The 17,760-nt window shown below is 41.2% G+C and overlaps 2 protein-coding genes across 2 annotated transcripts; one reads left to right on the plus strand and one right to left on the minus strand.

The window, feature by feature from the left end:
* Positions 1–183: 183 nt before the first annotated feature.
* tut7 (terminal uridylyl transferase 7) lies at positions 184–14,883 on the minus strand. The gene is made up of 29 exons (XM_075467515.1): positions 14,788–14,883; positions 13,183–13,624; positions 12,811–12,977; positions 12,561–12,677; positions 11,650–11,827; positions 11,400–11,488; positions 11,065–11,116; positions 10,868–10,937; positions 9,841–9,967; positions 9,596–9,715; positions 9,363–9,497; positions 7,685–7,862; positions 6,817–7,526; positions 6,572–6,722; positions 5,847–5,933; positions 5,567–5,667; positions 5,364–5,421; positions 4,975–5,078; positions 4,743–4,832; positions 4,505–4,618; positions 4,302–4,379; positions 4,043–4,220; positions 3,819–3,866; positions 3,640–3,731; positions 3,433–3,548; positions 3,148–3,347; positions 2,879–2,961; positions 2,708–2,774; positions 184–1,792 (listed from the first exon to the last, which is right to left on the minus strand). The coding sequence occupies exons 2-29, from the start codon at positions 13,604–13,606 to the stop codon at positions 1,734–1,736; spliced, it is 3,993 nt and encodes a 1,330-aa protein (XP_075323630.1). The 5' UTR covers positions 13,607–13,624; positions 14,788–14,883; the 3' UTR covers positions 184–1,733.
* A 700-nt stretch (positions 14,884–15,583) lies between these two features.
* Positions 15,584–17,585, plus strand: ccno (cyclin O). The gene is given in 4 exon segments (XM_075468966.1): positions 15,584–15,837; positions 15,840–16,103; positions 16,545–16,730; positions 16,814–17,585. Coding segments are annotated over 4 exon segments (1,179 nt in total). The 5' UTR covers positions 15,584–15,738; the 3' UTR covers positions 17,444–17,585.
* Positions 17,586–17,760: the final 175 nt, after the last annotated feature.

Raw genomic sequence — 17,760 nt, forward strand, 5'->3', positions numbered from 1 at the left:
ATGGCGATAAATATTTTCATGAAGAGAGAAACGTTCAAATTAAGATAGTTATAATGTCCAGAGTTCCACCTTTCCAAAATGTTGGGCAACACCAGTTGATTTTGTGCAAATAAAGACAAAATATTTTAGCATTTCATATGCATTAACAGCTCAACATCTATACATAAAGTAAATACTCAACACTGAGATTAAACTGAAGTTTAATTTTTTTTTTTTTTTGAGACACAAAATGGATCACAAGCCAACCTCACTGGACAGTATAGGGTTTTTTTTTTAATACCCAACTAAAACTCATTTGAGTCAAAAGAAATACAATAAGGCTGGCATTAAAACAAACCTGCTTTAAAATGAAAAGTTGATTATAATACCAACAACGATTTCTCTTTTTTTATTAATTGTTATAAAATGCTAAAACGTTAGCAAAACAATAAAGGCAGATAGTCCATATTTAAAGTTGAATGAAAAGCGGGTCTTTGAGACACAACAAGCAGCGACATAGTTGGAGGGCGTGGACCCTCACAGTGCAGCTACCAATCTGTGGCACCATTATAACAGAATGAAAAGATAGGTACAGGTTTTTACGTGTGCGCAGTGTTGGTACCAGTGTATGCCATCAGCCGGAAAATATCACCATCGAGTGTAAGCATGAAATCTTTTAATCCTCATCTGTGTATTTGCACATTATGTTTCCCTTACATGTGGAGACTAATGGAGTCAGCAGAGGAAGTGCAACTGTGTCCTTCTGTTCACACAGCCGAGAAACGACGTTCAGCAATAAAACATGGATTTGGACCAGCAGTATCAAATTAAAACAGAATTCTTTGAAGGGGGGTATTTAGCAACAGGACACTTTCTCAACAAAGCATGCGCACTGTTTTCAAGAGAGAAGGGGAAATAAACTGATCGACGGCAGTGCAGAGGACAAATTAAAAAACGGAGTTGCTATAAATTCACTAAAAAAAGAAAAAGGATACATCCTGGCTTTGACAAAAGGCACACTGCCATTCAAACAATCACTGTATATTTTTGCTAAACCCAAAGCAACCCCTTAACAACTCTGGGAAAATGATAAGCAAGTGAACTGAGTGACTTTTCAGTTTAGTTAAAAATGGCTCTGATCGCACTGATTCCATGTGACCTTAAGCATCAGGCAACCTGTTCATTTGCTGCAACACTGTTAAGAAACACCAGGTTTTCATCTAACTGCAAGGACTGTTGTGACTTTACTGTCAAAGAGTTGACATCAAATATAAGACCAATATAAAGCATATTGTCTTAAAAAAGAATCCTTATTGAGATCAAGCTGTCAGTAATCTAACAGAACTTGAGTTTAACCCCCCCACCCAAACTTTGTTAAATCTTTAAGCAATTTAAACTCTATGAATTGGACTGCTATGCAATACTTTTTTTTCCCCCTCCCTCTTTAAAAAAAAAAAAAAAAAAAACTTGACTGGCTCAGTAGGTAAACAAAGACATCAGATGCATGCATAATGACTTGTCTTGTTAAAATGAAAAGCTTTAAAAAGCTCCTTTGAAAAGGAAAACTTTGGGAGGGGGCACACCACACACATAAAAAGGCCCTATTTGGCTTCAAGTCAAGTTGTCCAGGCTTTGGCTTTTAGGAGTCTCCCATTGGCCCAACAGTACCACTCAGATTTAAGGTTTTCCAGACTTTGGGGTGCCGTCTGCATGGACAACAGTAGAATCTTGTGGTCTGCATCCACTGCTGCTGCTCATTCCGCGGGGCTCTTCCTGTGACCAGGCCGACCCATATTTCTGCAGGCTAAACTACCTGAGACACACCAAGAAACAAATGTTAACATTTAACACATTTTTCTTCTAATTTCCTGAGCCAAATTAAACGGAAAAATACTTCATTCAAATAAGTCGCTTAAGGCACATTAACATCACGTTAGATAATCTGATCGGGGGGTCAAATCACGGCACGTATGCACTCAAATGAGCCTATAGTTCCATCTTTTTTTTTTTTTTGTATTTTTCTTGTAAAAAAAAAAAAAACAGCAAAGCGTAAATGTATATTAAAAGAGTCAGAGAGACTGAGAATCAGCCCATTAAGACTAAATGTTAAACTTGCGGTCATATAAAGCCATTTAAGTCATTTCTACTTTAAGAAAGTTAGAAGCCCTCCATCTTTTCACTCTATCCACAGTGTCAGACATACTTTGATGGCAATGCTTCACCACAGTGAATAAGAGGACTGGAAAGTGTAGTGGTAAGATTGCCACCTATTGTGTAGGTGACCTGTGTTCAAATCCCCTGCATGAAAGGTACTATCTCCAGTAGGGGCCCTTGGGCAAGACCCCCTTACCCTACCTGCCTACCTACCTGTAAGTCGCTTTGGATAAAAGCGTCTGCCAAATGCATAAACATAAACAAGCCTGACACGTGGAATTGCAGTGACAATAAGTCACAATATCTTATATATAATCAAACAAGGGATTTGATTGGCTGGTGCCTCCACTGTAATTATACTAAATTTATGGATGCATCTACTGAGTGTCCATGCATTCTTTAGTATAGATATCCCCCCCTCTAACTGAACAGAAAGACTTTTTCAGAAAGGTAAGTGGGAGCCTTTAAAATATTCCATTAAAGACAAATATTACATTTAAATCCATTACTTGTCATACATTTGAGTTGCAGGCTTTTCTCCAATTGAAGAAAAAAGAATTTTGAACTTAAATACCTGCTTGTGGACTTAATATCACATTTTGCTGCTTTTTTCTCTTCTTCTCTTCTTGTAAAGGCAAACCCTGGAAAGAATTAGGATCAGTGGGGCATAGGTGTGGCAGTGTAGACAGTATATATATATATATATATATATATATCATATATCTGTTGTCCAGTAAAAACATACCTGTTTCTCCTTTTCTCTCAAATTTCTCAAGTGGGCTGAGGGCGAGGAGGAAAAGTTTTCCATCCTTTCCATCTTCATATTACCTGCCAAATTACAAATAAAGATGAATAAAGTAACAAGTGAGTAACGAGTTTTCTATCCATCGTCAACGTTTATTCATAAATGCATAACGTCTTGTCCAGTTATATATTCAAAGGACAGTAAAGGAACAAAACTCCCAGTTCAACTAAGAAGCTGGAATAAGTATAGAAAAAAGAAACAGTGTAAACCTGTAGTGCCTCTGTAAAGCTGACAGTCCTTCTTGATGTGGCCACTTGATCCACACAAGTAGCAGCAGCGCATATCCGGTGAATCTCTTATGTCCCAGTGTTCACTCCTGTGTCTGACCTGATCTCTGGCTTCCTCCCCTGCATCCATTTTGTCTCGCAGGTGCTCTGGCCTTTTCTCTGAATCTCTTCTGTGCCTGGCCCTGTCACAAAAAAAAACGTATTGTTTGTCACAAGACATCCCAGAAGTCAAAGTAAGCAACGCTGACGGATTTGTCTTCTACGCACTTCCTACGCAGGGGACAGTCTTTCATGAAGTGGCCGATCTTGCCACAGATGCGGCAGCAGCGATCATTGGGAGCCACTTCCCCCTCGGTGAGAACTTCGGGATCAAAGAAATACTCCTGCGACAATTATGATGTCATGTGAAGGATAATAAAAATACAATTAAAAATGAATAAATCAATAAATAGTGTTCAGAAAGCAAATACTCACCATGTGACTGGGATACACTGGAGGCAAAACTTTGACCGGCGTGCCAAACACTGTTCTTCCATTAATGAACGCCTTCATGATGAAGTTCGTCACTATTTTGAAGGGAAAAAAGGTCGTTTGAGAGGACAGAAAAAGCTTTGTAAAGACTTCAAAATTAAGAAAGAAAGAGATAATCATACTTTTCCTGGACAGACCAGCACCCAAATTATGATTCAGGTCAAACGGATCTGTAATGACAGAGAATAGATGGCAAGATAACTTCAGCAGACAGTGTAACAATACTTATTGATCATGACACTTAATGTTAGATAGGTTATCATGAAAATATTTTTAACAACCCCTCCCCCCCTTTATTGGGGTTTTTATTGCGCAAGTTTTTGCCCCAAGTGTCACTCAAGCCGACCTTCAATGACAATGTATTTGGACGTCCACTGCTTGTTGAAGGTGGTGAGACGGGCATGCTGTCGGGTACACACAACGTGCTCTTTGAAGTCAAAGTCCTCGGTGTAGAAGCGGAGCAGGCCGAGCCACAGCTCCCCCACCGTCTCGGCGTTCTTCCCAAAATGCGGCCAACGACTGGGCTGCAGGTGGAAGAGGACGATGGTGAAATACGCAACATTTATGATGCATTTATTTAAAAATATTCCACTCAACATACTCACTAGTGTTTTTAAATCATCAAAGAAGTACACGTTCCAGCCATCGACTAAGACTTCCGGCTTCTTTTTCCCATTGTAGATCTGCGGCAACACACCCATTAAAGCCGCTTGTAATACATGAATCAGAACATTGTCACAGTGATAAACGGCATGATAAATTCGTCTTTAACGTATGCTGGAACATTTCACAGACACGCCATTAGTACCTCTTGGAGGACAGGGATTACTGGTGGGTTCCTCTGCTGAAGGAAGAACAGCACCATCAGAGTGTAAGCGTAGGACGAGAGGCTGCCCCGTGAAGCATCCCCAATATCACACATCTGTAATGAGAGGAAAATAAATATCTATACATCTATGATGCCAATACAATAATAACGAGCAACATAACACACTGCAAATATTTTACAACGATGCCTTGGCTGTGAGAGTGCAGAGTGCTATTACCTTGGCAAAAACCTTCATGACGTAGCAGAGGAGCTTCACTCTTCGGTCAATAGCAGCGTATGAAGCTAGTAGATGTGTGTTATGCAGGGCCTGGAGAGAAAAACATTTGCCTTCAAGCATGAGCAACAACGGTCACTTAGAGGGAATTTTCAAACGTGCGTTTCTTTCCACCGACTCGGTTATATTCCAAGAGGAATAGAGTGCATATGAAAAAGGGAGGAGGGAGCCCTACCAGCGTGTTGTAGAGGCTGATGTCTCCCTCCAAGCCAGTGTGAACATGGTAGAACTTAACGATGGGTACTTTAGCTGTAGTGATGGGGAGGATGTTCTTCAGACCTGAGAAGAGAGACCACAGTTTCACATCAGTTCTAACTTTAACATCATAGCCCTGAAGCGAGCCGATTATGAATTTCCTATGAATGTGGGATCACTGTAGAGATTCTGGGAGACTAGGAGTTAAAAACAGCGCTCAATCCAAAAGTTTAAGAAAACCAACATAAAAACAGCAGCATTCAGAAAATGTGGCTCTATCTAAACAATCCTTTACAAGTAAATATAAAAAATAGCTGTCTGGAGTGGGGGTTCACAGCAAAAAAAACAGACAGGTCACCCATGATGTACCTGGGTGTTTCTTTAGCAATCTCGCCAGGCTTTCAATGATAATGATGCAGTCAATATCCTGTGAGAGAGGGAAAAAATGATAATAATCAGGTTAAATATTTAAAGTCATACAACAGCGAAATAAAGGATGATTCTCAACTGGATCAGATCTGAACAACAGATACATTTATTTCACAATTATGTACAAAAAATAAATAACTTACAGCTGTGGTTTCTTTCCCCTCCAACACCATACAGATGTCTAGGTCACTTTGCCTGAAGCCGAAGCCATTTTTGGATGAGCCAAACAGCTGAAGTCGAGCCCCTGCGCAGCAAAAACAAAGTGTCAATATTCTCCATGTTTACATTGGGCCTTTTCAACTCGTCGGAAGATGACCACCATCAGCTGCCCCGTGGCCGCCCCATCAAAGACCAGGCAGTTCATCAAATTGTTTACACGTCGTAGGAAATAAAGTAAACAGTAAACAAGGTTGATTACTTCACCGGCAAACTGTCGTCTGACAAAAGTCTGCAGGTCTTTAAGGATGTGCTCTCTTACACCAACTTCCAGCTCATCTGGGGCAAAGTCACCTGAAAAAGGGAAATGAACAAAAAGAAAAACTCAAAATACGGGACACACATCCTCGTGGGGATTCTGCAACTTGCAACACTGAGAACATTACAGTAGCTCAAGCTAATTAACACACAGTGGACCTCATACTTGGAAAAAGTTCTTACTTGATGAGAACAAAAGATTTAAGATGATTAAATGTGTTTATGCATTTCTTTTTGAAATTAGTTAACAAATAGAAGCTAGTAAAACCAAAAAAGTGGATGCCAAGAGCCTTACTAATGGTTACCTCTCACATCTACACATGAACAGGTGGCATTCATCACGGTAAAACTAGCAATCACAACAGTTTCGAGGGAACAATTAACAGCTTGTTGAACAAGACTTAGAACAGTGAGCATCATTAACAGATGTAGAATAAGAAAAGGAAAAACTTCTCGTATTAAACCTACTGTTTATGGCATACAAAATAATCAAAAGCCTTCACATTTCTCTTAAACCTACTTACTTGCATAATTTCATTCAACTTTTAGTCAGTCTCAACTTTTTAATATCCACTGACTAAAATTGGCAAACCTAACAAATAACTTGGGTGAGTGGTGCATTTCATAATGATTAATGTCACCTTTGAGCCAAATTACAATGACAGACTACTTACTGTAGCACTGCTCACACACTTTGTTGAGGATACCGAGGAACTCTGGTGTTACTGGTGGCAACGGGTCCAGCTCCACTTTCTTGAAATCTTCTGGACAGTCTTTCTTCAAATGCCCATCGCGCTTGCACAAGCTACACACGACCATGTGTGACTGAGAGACATTGAAAGCGGTTTTATTTCGACAGTAAACACGAAGCTTGCTTGTCACGTGATTTGTAAAAACGAAAACAAGCAGTCAAACTAACCTTTCCCCTGGTGAAAGCTTGCTTGGTGAACTTGTATCTGAATTTTTTCTCTTTTTGGTTTTCATTTTCTAGGCTTTCATCTTTAACTGCATCCTCTGAAGGAGGAGGTGAGAGCCGGACAGTTGCCAACTCCGCTTCTTCTTCCTCTTCCTCATTGACTGAACCAGGCGTGTCCAAGTCTGGGCCCTCCTCATCCGACAAAAGCTCGTCCCCTGAGATCTCATCAACTTGGAAAATCTCTTCATCTTCTGTGGTAAAACTGTCCAAGTGCCGTCGGTCATGTGTGTCCACATCTGGCTCTTCCTCCTCTTCCTCGTCCTCCTCATCCTCTGAGAGACTGCTTTTTCCCAGGTCCACTTTTTCCTTCTCTCTCTCTTCATCCGAGTCACTGCATTCCTCGACTTCCTCCTCTTCTTCAATAATGCAGTCGGAGTCCTCGGGACCATTTTCTGAAGCGTTCGGTTGACTTGTATGTTTTGACTGAAGGGTGAGCCGACCGAAATCCGACGAACCCGTCGTCTCCTCACTGAAAGCCTTAGCGTCTGCCCCTTGATTAGGTCCCTGCTTGGCCTCGCTTTTGAGTTTCGCAGCCGACGTATTGGGAGGAAGTGCAAAGTACTTGAATGTGGATTTGAGGCAGTGGAGGATATAGTCAAACATTTTCTGGCTGTTCACGGTGCGGGCCACATTTCTTTTCACAGCAAACGGGTCTAAAGAAAAAAAACAGAAGCATTTATTAGAGTCAAGCCATCTGTGAGTAATCGGGACCATTTCCTGAGGCGGGAACTCTCTCACAAAAAAGGTTCAAAACATGAGGGTGTTGACTAAATTCTTTGAATAAAATGATTCAACGGGGAAAGCTTCTGACCCTCAACGGCGATGCGTTTTTTTGGCCAGTCTTTCATCTCTCTGGAGAGGACAGGGTTGGTTCGGACGCCGATGATGTTGTCGGACAAGATGAACTCCAGCGAGTAGAAGCGAAGCATTTCAACCCAGAGGAGCCCCACTTCCACTGGGGGATTGGGGTTCTGATACACCAGCGGGACCTGCATGACAATACAACACACTTTTTTTTTTTTTCTTTTAAATGTGCCACAATCTCCAATTGCTGGAAGCAGGATCAGCTGACAATTATAAAAACAATTAAATACTATCTTTAACAACATTCTGTAAGTATCAAATGAATAGATGAGAAGGTATCGTGATTTGACAGCAAGTTATTTATCATCATATCACTCCCACAGCTGCCATCAAGAACAGCTTTAGAGCTTAAAATAAATAGTTGTTCTCCGATTATAAAAAAAGACATATTGTAGGAAATATAAATTAGCATATAAGCTACATGAGAACAACACGCCTAGCCAACAGTTTACAAAACTGAGGCAATCAAATTAAAAGTATTGATTTTTTTTTTTTTTTTCCATTTTCCATTTTGTTTGGTGTAATTTTGTTGTTGAAAGGGCCTGGAGCCCCCGACCATAAAGCTGAGAAGCATTTTTTACCTTGAAATGAGCATATATAGTAAAACAAAACAGTATCTGTTCTGTAATGTCATCAAATGCATCATGTTGTGCCGTCGTGACATTGAAGGCAGCACTATTTGTCACCGTTTTCACTGTTACATGCTACCGAGGCTTTGTCTCCTACAGTCTCATGATGGTGCCGCATCCCACTGATTCAAAGATATCAGTGAGTTGCAGTTTTAACCATGCAACAAAAAAATATGACATACAAAGGTTGAGAAATGGCTTTACTACTGCTGTCTGTATCAATATGACCCGAACTGTAAAAAAAATGGGCTCCATTTCTGCCAATCTCTCGTTTCAAAAGGGTTAACGCTTGTTTGGAAACATAATTTTTAACTTTAACTGTTAATACAAGGTTTTACAGTTAACTCAGTGAAGTTAACTCTGCTGAGAAGCTTTACTTTACCGTTGCCTGCTGCTTGCTGTGCTGGTTTTATCAAGTAAGCACAAAGTTTTTTGTTTCTAGCGTTTACTGATGTCAGCGTGTGTGTGTGTGTGTGTGTGTGTGTGTGTGTGTGTGTGTGTGTGATTGAATAACTCCGTCTCTTAGTGCTCGTATTTGCTTTCTAACAGGCTTCACGCCGGTGGAGCTTCCGATTGGCTCATTTAGTGACCCAGTTATTTCAGGGGAATGTTGGCCAATCAGCGTCCATCTATCAGAGCACCCATAACAGCTTTTCTCAGTAAGATTCAACAAACAAATTTTTTTTTCTTGATGTCAAAACAATCTTTTCTACAAGAAACATTTCCTGTAGGTAGGTTGGTTTTCATTGCATAACTGTGTGATTTAACATTACACGTCCATTTATTCAGACAATAATAAATCTTAAGATGTTTGCTATAACGCAGCACTCATTCTTGGTTTCTGCAAGTTTGTTTTCAACTGTGCGGGGAGAAAAATCAGAGATCTAGAGAAAGCTAATCCATCTTAAAGAAAAACCAAAATCATTCGATCAACTTGATGAAATTAAGAGCTGAACTCTAGTGACAGTGAAGCTATACTTGTGCCTTAATGATTACCTTCCCCTTTATACAGGATCCCACTGCTGGCTTTGATGATTCTTTGGAGGAAGGCGAGTAGGTCCAGTGTAAGTATCCATCCTCTGTATGTGTGAGACTGAAGTCTGACAGCTTGCTGAGTGAAAACACTTTAATCTGAAGACAATCAGATGGTTAGGTTAGTCTCCATAGCACGGGCTAAACGTTTACTTTCCAGTGTCCTTATTCAAGGCAGACGAAGAAAAGAAACACACCTCCTGGTTCATGTACGTGGGCAAGAGAGGCTCTCTGCGTTTCTGTAAGAAGAAGATAACCATGAGGGCGAAGACATACGGTGGCAGCCCTCCTTCCTCTGGACGATCAATCTCGCAGATCTAAACCAAAAACAAGAATAGACAAATAAAATTTTGTTTGGCAAGAAAAAAAAACAACATAGGCATATCGCAGCCTTTTTTGACAAGCTGCCGGTCTAATGTGCAAGTTTAAAATGGAAACATACCCGAGCCCAACGTCTGAGGCCCAAAACCAGTGGGAGGAGAAGACGCTCCCTTGTGGCAAGTGAAGAAAGGTAGGAAGTTGTCTGGAAAGCGTTTTCATTCCCTGCGCTCACTTTGCAGATCAGCCCACTGTTGACACAAATGATAGTTGATGCTTTCATAAGAAGTTTGCTAATGTTGTGCATGTGGTAATATACAGCTCCAGGCAAAAGTATTCACAATCTTAGCAACTTTCGAATTGTTATGCATTACAACCACCTATTGAAGGCCTTAATTGGGATCTGGTGCAGCCAAATACCTTGAAATGTCAAAAAATAAACACCTGTACAAACCATGTCATATGTATCTACACATTTTGTTAAAGGCAGCTCCAAATAAGAAACACAATAAACATCAAGGAACTCTCCAAGGGAATACGAGGTTGAGTTATAAGATAAAACTTCAAACTCTGAATATCCAACCAAACACTTTTTAATCCACTATTTAAAAGATCGGGACAATATGGCACCTTATCAAACCCGGCAAGAGAGAACACACAACTAAAGCTTGTTTGTGGGCATTAATCAGAGCAAAACAGACATTGCTTAAAAGAAAAGAAAAAAAGAAAGCTAATCTGGAGCGTATCAAAAGGCTTCTGAGAGACACCCCAAACATGTTGAAGGACGTATTCTTGTCTGTTGAGTTAAAATCAAGTAAAACACCATGTCTGGTGTAAACCTCTTCATTGCCTTGGGAATGCAATTCCCACAGGGAAGCATGGTGGTGGCAGCATCATGCTCCAAGGATTTATTTTTCTTTTTTTTCCTCCATCAGATAAGCCTGGGAAGTAAGCCAAAACTGAAGGAATGATGGATGTTACCAAATACAGTATTGAGGGAAAACCATTTTGGGCCTCTTGAGAATAAAGACTGGGATGGAGGTTCAGCTATATCCCAAGTGTAATGATAAAACAATGCGTTAGAAACGTCTCGACTTCAAAGCTACTTCAAATCACTGAATTTGACAAATAATCCATCATCTGTTACCAACCTCTTCTTCTCTTTGCAGATGACCACTGGCACCCTGGCATGGAAATCAGCTTCCAGGTTAACGAAGAGAGCTGAAACAGTGGGAAGACATGCCAAATTTGAATCTTCCACAACAGTCTAGCACACAAATGGCTTTCCTACGGAGAGATCTCCTAATACAAAATAATATTTTGATTGAATGACAGAGATGTTACTCACGGGTCACAGAGAGGCTCTCCTTAACCAACAACAAGACGTCCGGCTGATGCATCTGTGAATATATTCCATTTCAAAACCTTTATACAGCATAAATACAATATGAAAAGGACATGAATGTGGCAAGTTCTATAAGCACAATGTCCACAAAAAAAAAACTAAAGTGTAAACAATACATCATATTTTCGGGTCAACAGTGTCAAAAAAAATTTTTAAGGCCACATTCTTAACTTCACACATAATTATCAGCTCGCCTATCGTCTTTCATGACAACTGTTTCCTGTAACCATTCTCCTGGGGAGGTATTAACACTATCAAACTCACACTTAGCTACTCACGTGAGGTGGATACTGAATGTCTATGTTGACATCAGAATCCTTAAATCCAAATTTAGTGCAAGATGATCCATATAGCCTGAGCCTTATCTCTATAGATGAGAGAGGGAAAGAAAATGTATCAGAAAGGAATAAGGCACGGAAAAGTGCAGCAATGTAATGCATTGGGGAAAAGAAAATGTTTGGTATGAAGAGGTTATTCTGTCAGAATACACTCGGGTAATGATTTAGTCACAAACTGAGTGTGTCTAACCAGGCTGGACGGACAGAAGGAGGTCCTGCATCATGGAGACGACGCCCTGTCTTCTTTCCACATCCTCGTCGCTCATCCCATGTTCCTGAACAACAGCCTCTAGTGCGGCAGTCACTGCACTGCTATGCTCTGGACCAGGAGGCAGAATCTCAGTCAGCATCTCCTGCTCCTGTCTCTCCTTTGAACACAAAGACACAGAAGCAAACCATTTAAAAAAAATAAAATAAAATTTCCAAAGCACAGACAGTGGGTCTACATGATGAGATTAACTCGATTATAGCTATAGTTGGAATATGCTCCTTATTTGAGCAAGGGTAATTATCCTTGGATATATGGCGGTGAATGAATCGAATCATCGGCACAAAGCATGTCATACCCCAGTACGATAGGTGGCGCTGTACCCATTTCAACTTGTGGTAATAGAACCACTTCCTGTTGACCTCTTCACCACCAACAACAACAACATCAACAAACTCAGGCATTTGAGAAAGATGGCGAGCAAAGAGCAAGATGAAGCTACGTCTCTCTACATTTCGTTTGTGATGAGCATAGTCATTGCACAAAAGCGATGCACGACGGTGCATTCTCCATCGCGTTGTTTGTTTCTTTCCGACGGCGGCGGCGGCGACGACGACAGTAATATCGTCTCCTTTGACTTCTGGTTCAAGACCCCGGGAAAAAAAATCTCGAGCATGCGCAGAACGCAAAGTCCAATTCACCACGTGCTTCACTCGTCTACAAACACGTTTAGTGTGACTTTCAACCGAGTTATCTCTGGGTCTTAATCCGACTGCGAGTAACCCGATCCGATCCAACTTCTACACAGTGAAAGACTAACTGCAAACTGCAAACTTGCAAATTACCATTGTAATAAAATAAAGGGCAATTTGGATTTTAAGAGCATTTCTCACCCGGGCCCTTTTCTTGTGCCGTTTGTCTCTGATATGTCTATAAGCATCAGACAGAGATTCCAGGAGAATATCACACAGAGCGCAGGTGTAAAGTGCACCAGGGTTGCTGTGGGACTTCTGAAAATAGAAAAGGAAAGCACCAATGTCAGAAGAACAATCCCAATGCTTTAGATGTTCTTAATTCCCCTTGTACCTGAAAAAAATATTAAAAATTCTGTGTTATTGAAACAAAAAACTCAAGGTCCAGTACCTTCCTCAGGCAATAGATCTCATCCCGGTTAAGCCGCTTCTCCGCTCGTCTCTCTGCTTGCCGCAGGCTGTGCTGCTCTTTGACTGAGAGCGTGGACTCTTCAATCATGACGCTCCTGTTCTCTTCAGCAAAAGCTTTCTTTCTGTTTCTATTTCTCCGTCTCCTTCCTTTGAAAAGAGAAAATAACCGTGTCTGTAGTCAGTAAAGCGTACATGTCATAGATGGAGGGTATTCGGTTCCCACAGAGAGACTAAAGCTAAAATCACATAAGGTAGTTTGTAGCTAAGGTACGGATTTGACCCTCTTTTTTGGATGGAGATAATTGTAAAAGTGTTTCGCTCATTCCCCAGAGCCTGTTTTCCAATTCCTCACCAGAATTATGAGCACTGTCTTCGGTTGCCTCTCTCCTCCCCTCCTCTCGGTCCTCTTTGGGACCTTCTCCCTGGGTGCTCCTCCTCCAGTGTTGCTGCTGCTGCATGCGCTCCCTCCAGTTTTCCTCTCGAATCCCACCGCTGCTCTCAGGACCTGAGAACCACCGGAGGTCATCCCTCTGAGAAGGACTGTGACCCCCTCTGAAGCCACCTGGGGAGTAACTCAGGGGTCCCAGTCCTCCCCTCTTGGGGCTCGCCCTGTAGGGGCCACCCTGGTTCTTCTTGCCTTGCTGACCTCCTTCAGATCGGAAGTTCTGTCCTCGAGCCTGATCCTGCATCTTCCAATTTTCTGGCACTTCTGTTGCTGATGCTCCCCTCTCCCAGCCGCCTTGCTTAGACTTGTAAGGCCTGCCAGAGTTTTCCATGCTTCACTTTTGCTAAAACTACAGGACAAATGACAGGTAATGTAGTCTTTGTGTACAGTAGCCCCGGATAGCAAAACATAACAATTAAACAACAACAGAAATACAAATACTTTTCTTACACTTTAAAATTTCATGAAATTTAGTGATTGGTTTTATGTAATGTTGCAGAGTCTTGTAGTTGTTTTTTTTTTAAATCCTGCTGCTTTGATTTCTAAAATGTTTTGTCGAATGTTTAAAGCACAACATTGAGACACTTAAAGAAATAGAAAATTAAATTCTTGCCGTAGGTTTCTTTTTCTTTTAAAAAAACCCATTTCACAACAGTTCATCATGAAGAGTTGTTGTAACTCCCCTTAAAGAAGCCTCGCACTTATCATGTTATGAAGAGGATGGGCAGTGTTGTTCATTACATCCAATAACTTGTTCAACATTCTTCATTTCACAATTAAATGCTCACAATGTTCACAGCTTGTCACCTAATTCAGACTGCTGCTCCAGAATTGACCCCATTTTAAACTCTGCCATTGCTTGATTATGCTCAGCATGCATTTAACTGATTATATTTTTATTATTTTAACCTCCATAAAACATATAGCTTCAATAGACCATGTTAATTGTTAACAGACTTTTATAGGCCATCAATGTTGATAGATCATGGGTGAAACGTTGCTTCATGTCCTGCCACATTTATCACGAATGAAAAATATGACATAATGTCTTTCTTATTTATTTATTTTTTTTAATCACCGCTTATTACGGCTACCAATCACCATACGAGGTTAACTGTCACGTAAACCCTCTGACTGTATGTAGCTTTCAGTAGCATGGTGTTAGCATAGGCTAGCTTACAGGCTTCAGAAGGCTAATTTCCCTACAACGTTATTTCTCCCACTTTCTCTGCTTAACGGTGCATGTCTTCGTGTAGCTAAAACATTTGTAACTAATCAGAGTTATTCACTGCATTTAACTGTAGTCTCTGTCACTACACAGTTACAGCAATGCTAATGTTAGCTACCAGTGTTTAGCCTTGTAGCTACGACGCCGAGCGTTCTCAACTAGCTACATAGCTAGCTCTACGGCTTCTTTGGCATATTTTCGTTGAGCTGTTTATCCGGCAGCTAAGGTTAAGTTAACCATTAGTTAAACGACAACGATAACTATACACAAAGTCACTGAAATACCTTTGGTAGGAGCACACAGGACATACTTGAGGGCTTGTTCAGCTCTGACTTTGCATGATCTCTTGTCTCAAACTGGAGTTTGAAAGGTGACGTACGAAGTGTCTGTTTTCTAATCGTCAGCGTTAAAGTTCCGCCCACCGCCGAAAAAGAGGACTCGTTCCTCTGCTTTTTTAGTAAGAAAATCATTTAAGACAAATCATTCTGACAAAAGATGCTATCATGTTATGAGACGTAACCATGGACCCTGGATTCAAACCCTAACAATAGTTAACTACAGTTTTCAACCCTGGCTTTTCTTTGCTTTGTTATTATTTTCAAGTTATCTTTTATTTCGTAAAATTAACACAAATTGGGTAAATTAGTACTGGTATATGTTAAATGATTAACAAAGTTAATAATGATCATATGATGATTCATATCAATAACAATTCGTCACATTCTAACACAGTTTCACATGTTTTTTGAGTGCAGCTGCCACATATTTCATGTGAACACTCAATACTGTACATGTCATCTTTCATGTTGTTGTGAATTAGAAGTATCAAAACTAACGGTAATTTCTATAAACCTTAAATAACGCAATGGGGCATAATAAATTAGTTAACACGCCCCCCTGCAACCCGACCGACGGATTCAGCGGGTATAGAAAATGGATGGATGTTTGTTTAGCCTTTTTTCTATGTTTCATTAAATAGGCCCAAAAACAACAACTCTAAAGCCATATGGCTAGAGGTTTGGTAATGAATTCCAGTGTGGGATAAGTGATTGTTTGGCTCAGTTGCCTGGGGCGACGAGAGAAAGGTGAACCACTCGAGCGGGGAAGACCCCGGGAAAACTGACGTCACAGACTGAGCTCCCTTCATTCATCCTACAAGACTGCTGTTGGTGGAAGGCGAGACTCGACAAGCGGAGCTGCGTGAAGGCTCCACCGACAGCGAAGCCACACCGGAGATGGTGTCATTTGTGAGGAGCGAACGTGGTTTCGAAAGTGTGCCCGAAAGAGGACGGAAGAGTTGCGCATCTCCCCCAGCAGAAAGCTCTCGCGCAGTTTGAACAGCAGCAGGCAGCCCGCCCGGCACAGAAAACAGAAGTGCATGTCCAAAATGAGTGATTCTGGTTTTGAGGAAGATTTGGTATCCTCTGCGACTTTATGCGGGTTTCGGACAGATGTGTCCCACAACGGGTCAAACAAACCGGAACTTGTTGCGGGACATCTGTCTAGCTGGTACCTTCAGTATGGAGACGTTGGTTTCAAGATCCAGAGGGAGAAAGAGGAAGAGTTTCATCCCTGCAAAAGTCTGGCACACCAGCCACAAGTAGGCTATGACCCATGATTAGCATGATAGGCCTGTTTTTACTTGTATATATGAGGCTATGGGGTAAAATTTATTTTATATAACAGTATTTATACTGTTCACCTCACTATCCAGACTAAACTGGATGATGTTGTAGAAAGTTAGTCTTTTGAAATAGTAAAGTTCTACATCATTTTGAAAAATTCACCATTATGTTTGAGGCACTAGTCTTTAGTTTCATTTAGCATTTAGAGGAACATAAGTGGCAAAAACAGGAATTCTTCTGGAACAATAACATGATCACATTTGTAAAACAATTCAAACAAAATACCGCGCTAAATGTGCACGGAGCTGAGGCAAACACGTGCCTCTGTAAAACTCTTTCATTTTTGGAATAGTCACATTCCATAATCAATTTTTTTTCCATCTGCTTGTACTGATGATTGTGTGTTTCTCCTGCAGCTGACGGCAGGGGCACGATGTAAGCTGATCAGCTGGCTCATCCCTGTCCACAAACATTTCCGCCTGTCTTTTGAGTGCTGCTGCCTGACGGTGACAATCCTGGACCGGTTCCTGGCGTCCACTCCCATTGCTGCTGACTGCTTCCAGCTCCTGGGTGTCACTGCGCTTCTCTTAGCCAGTAAACAGGTAGGTCCTTGATATTGATGAGCTTGAGGAGCGGAATGATTTTTGATTACATTCAAATGAACTGCTTCCCTTTGTCCCTGCAGGTGGAGGTGTGCTCCCCGCCGGTCAGCCATCTCTTGTCAATGTGCTGCGATGCTTTCACCAAGGAGCAGCTCTGCAACCTGGAGTGTCTCATCCTCCTCCGTCTTAACTTCCGCCTTGCTGCACCCACACTCGCCTTTTTCCTGGACTATTACACCAACTGCATTGAGGCTGCCCATCTTGTAATTGAGAACAATAGTAGCATGTTTCCAGATGTGAATCCAGGCACAGCAAGTATCAGGCAGCAGAGCAATCTTGCACAAAAAGTTTGTGAATTGACTCTAGCAGACTATGCTTTCAATAAATACCCACCATCCCTGACTGCCAGCTGTGCACTGACACTAGCCAGCGAGTTACTGAAAACTGATCGTGGTTTCACTGAGAATGTAGCCAGACAGTCAAAGGAAGACCAGTGGGCCAGTTTCGCAGATGAACTATGTACACAACCCGCTTCTGTCCCGCCACCTGCGGATTCTGGCTCTGACAGTGACTCTGGGGCAGTGAAACGTGATTTCTTGTCTGAGGGTGAAGTGAATTATTACAACTGCAGTCTGGTACAGGAATGCAAAGAAAACCTGAAACTGTTGGTATCACTAAACCAGGAAACTCTGGAGGTGAGGTCGAACCTGTGACTGTAACTGCATCAATGTCAGATTCCCTTCTTCTCTGTGGTTATAGATGTTTCATTTAGAGTAAAGATTTGGGTCATGTTGAGAGGCTGGCGTTTACAGATCTCCTGAAATTCATATATACGTCAGATGTTTGCAGTCACTTGAGGTCTTTCAACTGAACATGATTGTATTTCTTATTTATTAGCATGGTACTGACTATCCATGGAATATATTAATATATTATTTTCATGTTTTATTTTCTGTATTTGCTGCTGAGTTGAGGTGTTTTGCAACCTCTTTAATGAAGTATCTGAAAACAATGTGTTGTCATTTCTACT

Source organism: Odontesthes bonariensis, chromosome 6 (assembly GCF_027942865.1).
Source record: "Odontesthes bonariensis isolate fOdoBon6 chromosome 6, fOdoBon6.hap1, whole genome shotgun sequence".
In the NCBI taxonomy this organism is placed as follows: Eukaryota; Metazoa; Chordata; class Actinopteri; order Atheriniformes; family Atherinopsidae; genus Odontesthes; species Odontesthes bonariensis.

What these genes read in the sequence shown, in the direction of transcription:
- tut7 (XM_075467515.1), bottom strand. Translation starts at nt 13,606, where the DNA reads ATGGAAAACTCTGGCAGGCCTTACAAGTCTAAGCAAGGCGGCTGGGAG. An exon ending in GCCTCAGACGTTGGGCTCGG is followed by an intron (nt 9,716 to 9,840) that starts GTATGTTTCCAT and finishes TTTTTGGTTTAG; the next exon opens with ATCTGCGAGATTGATCGTCC. An exon ending in AGGGGAAAGAAACCACAGCT is followed by an intron (nt 5,422 to 5,566) that starts GTAAGTTATTTA and finishes CCTCTCTCACAG; the next exon opens with GATATTGACTGCATCATTAT.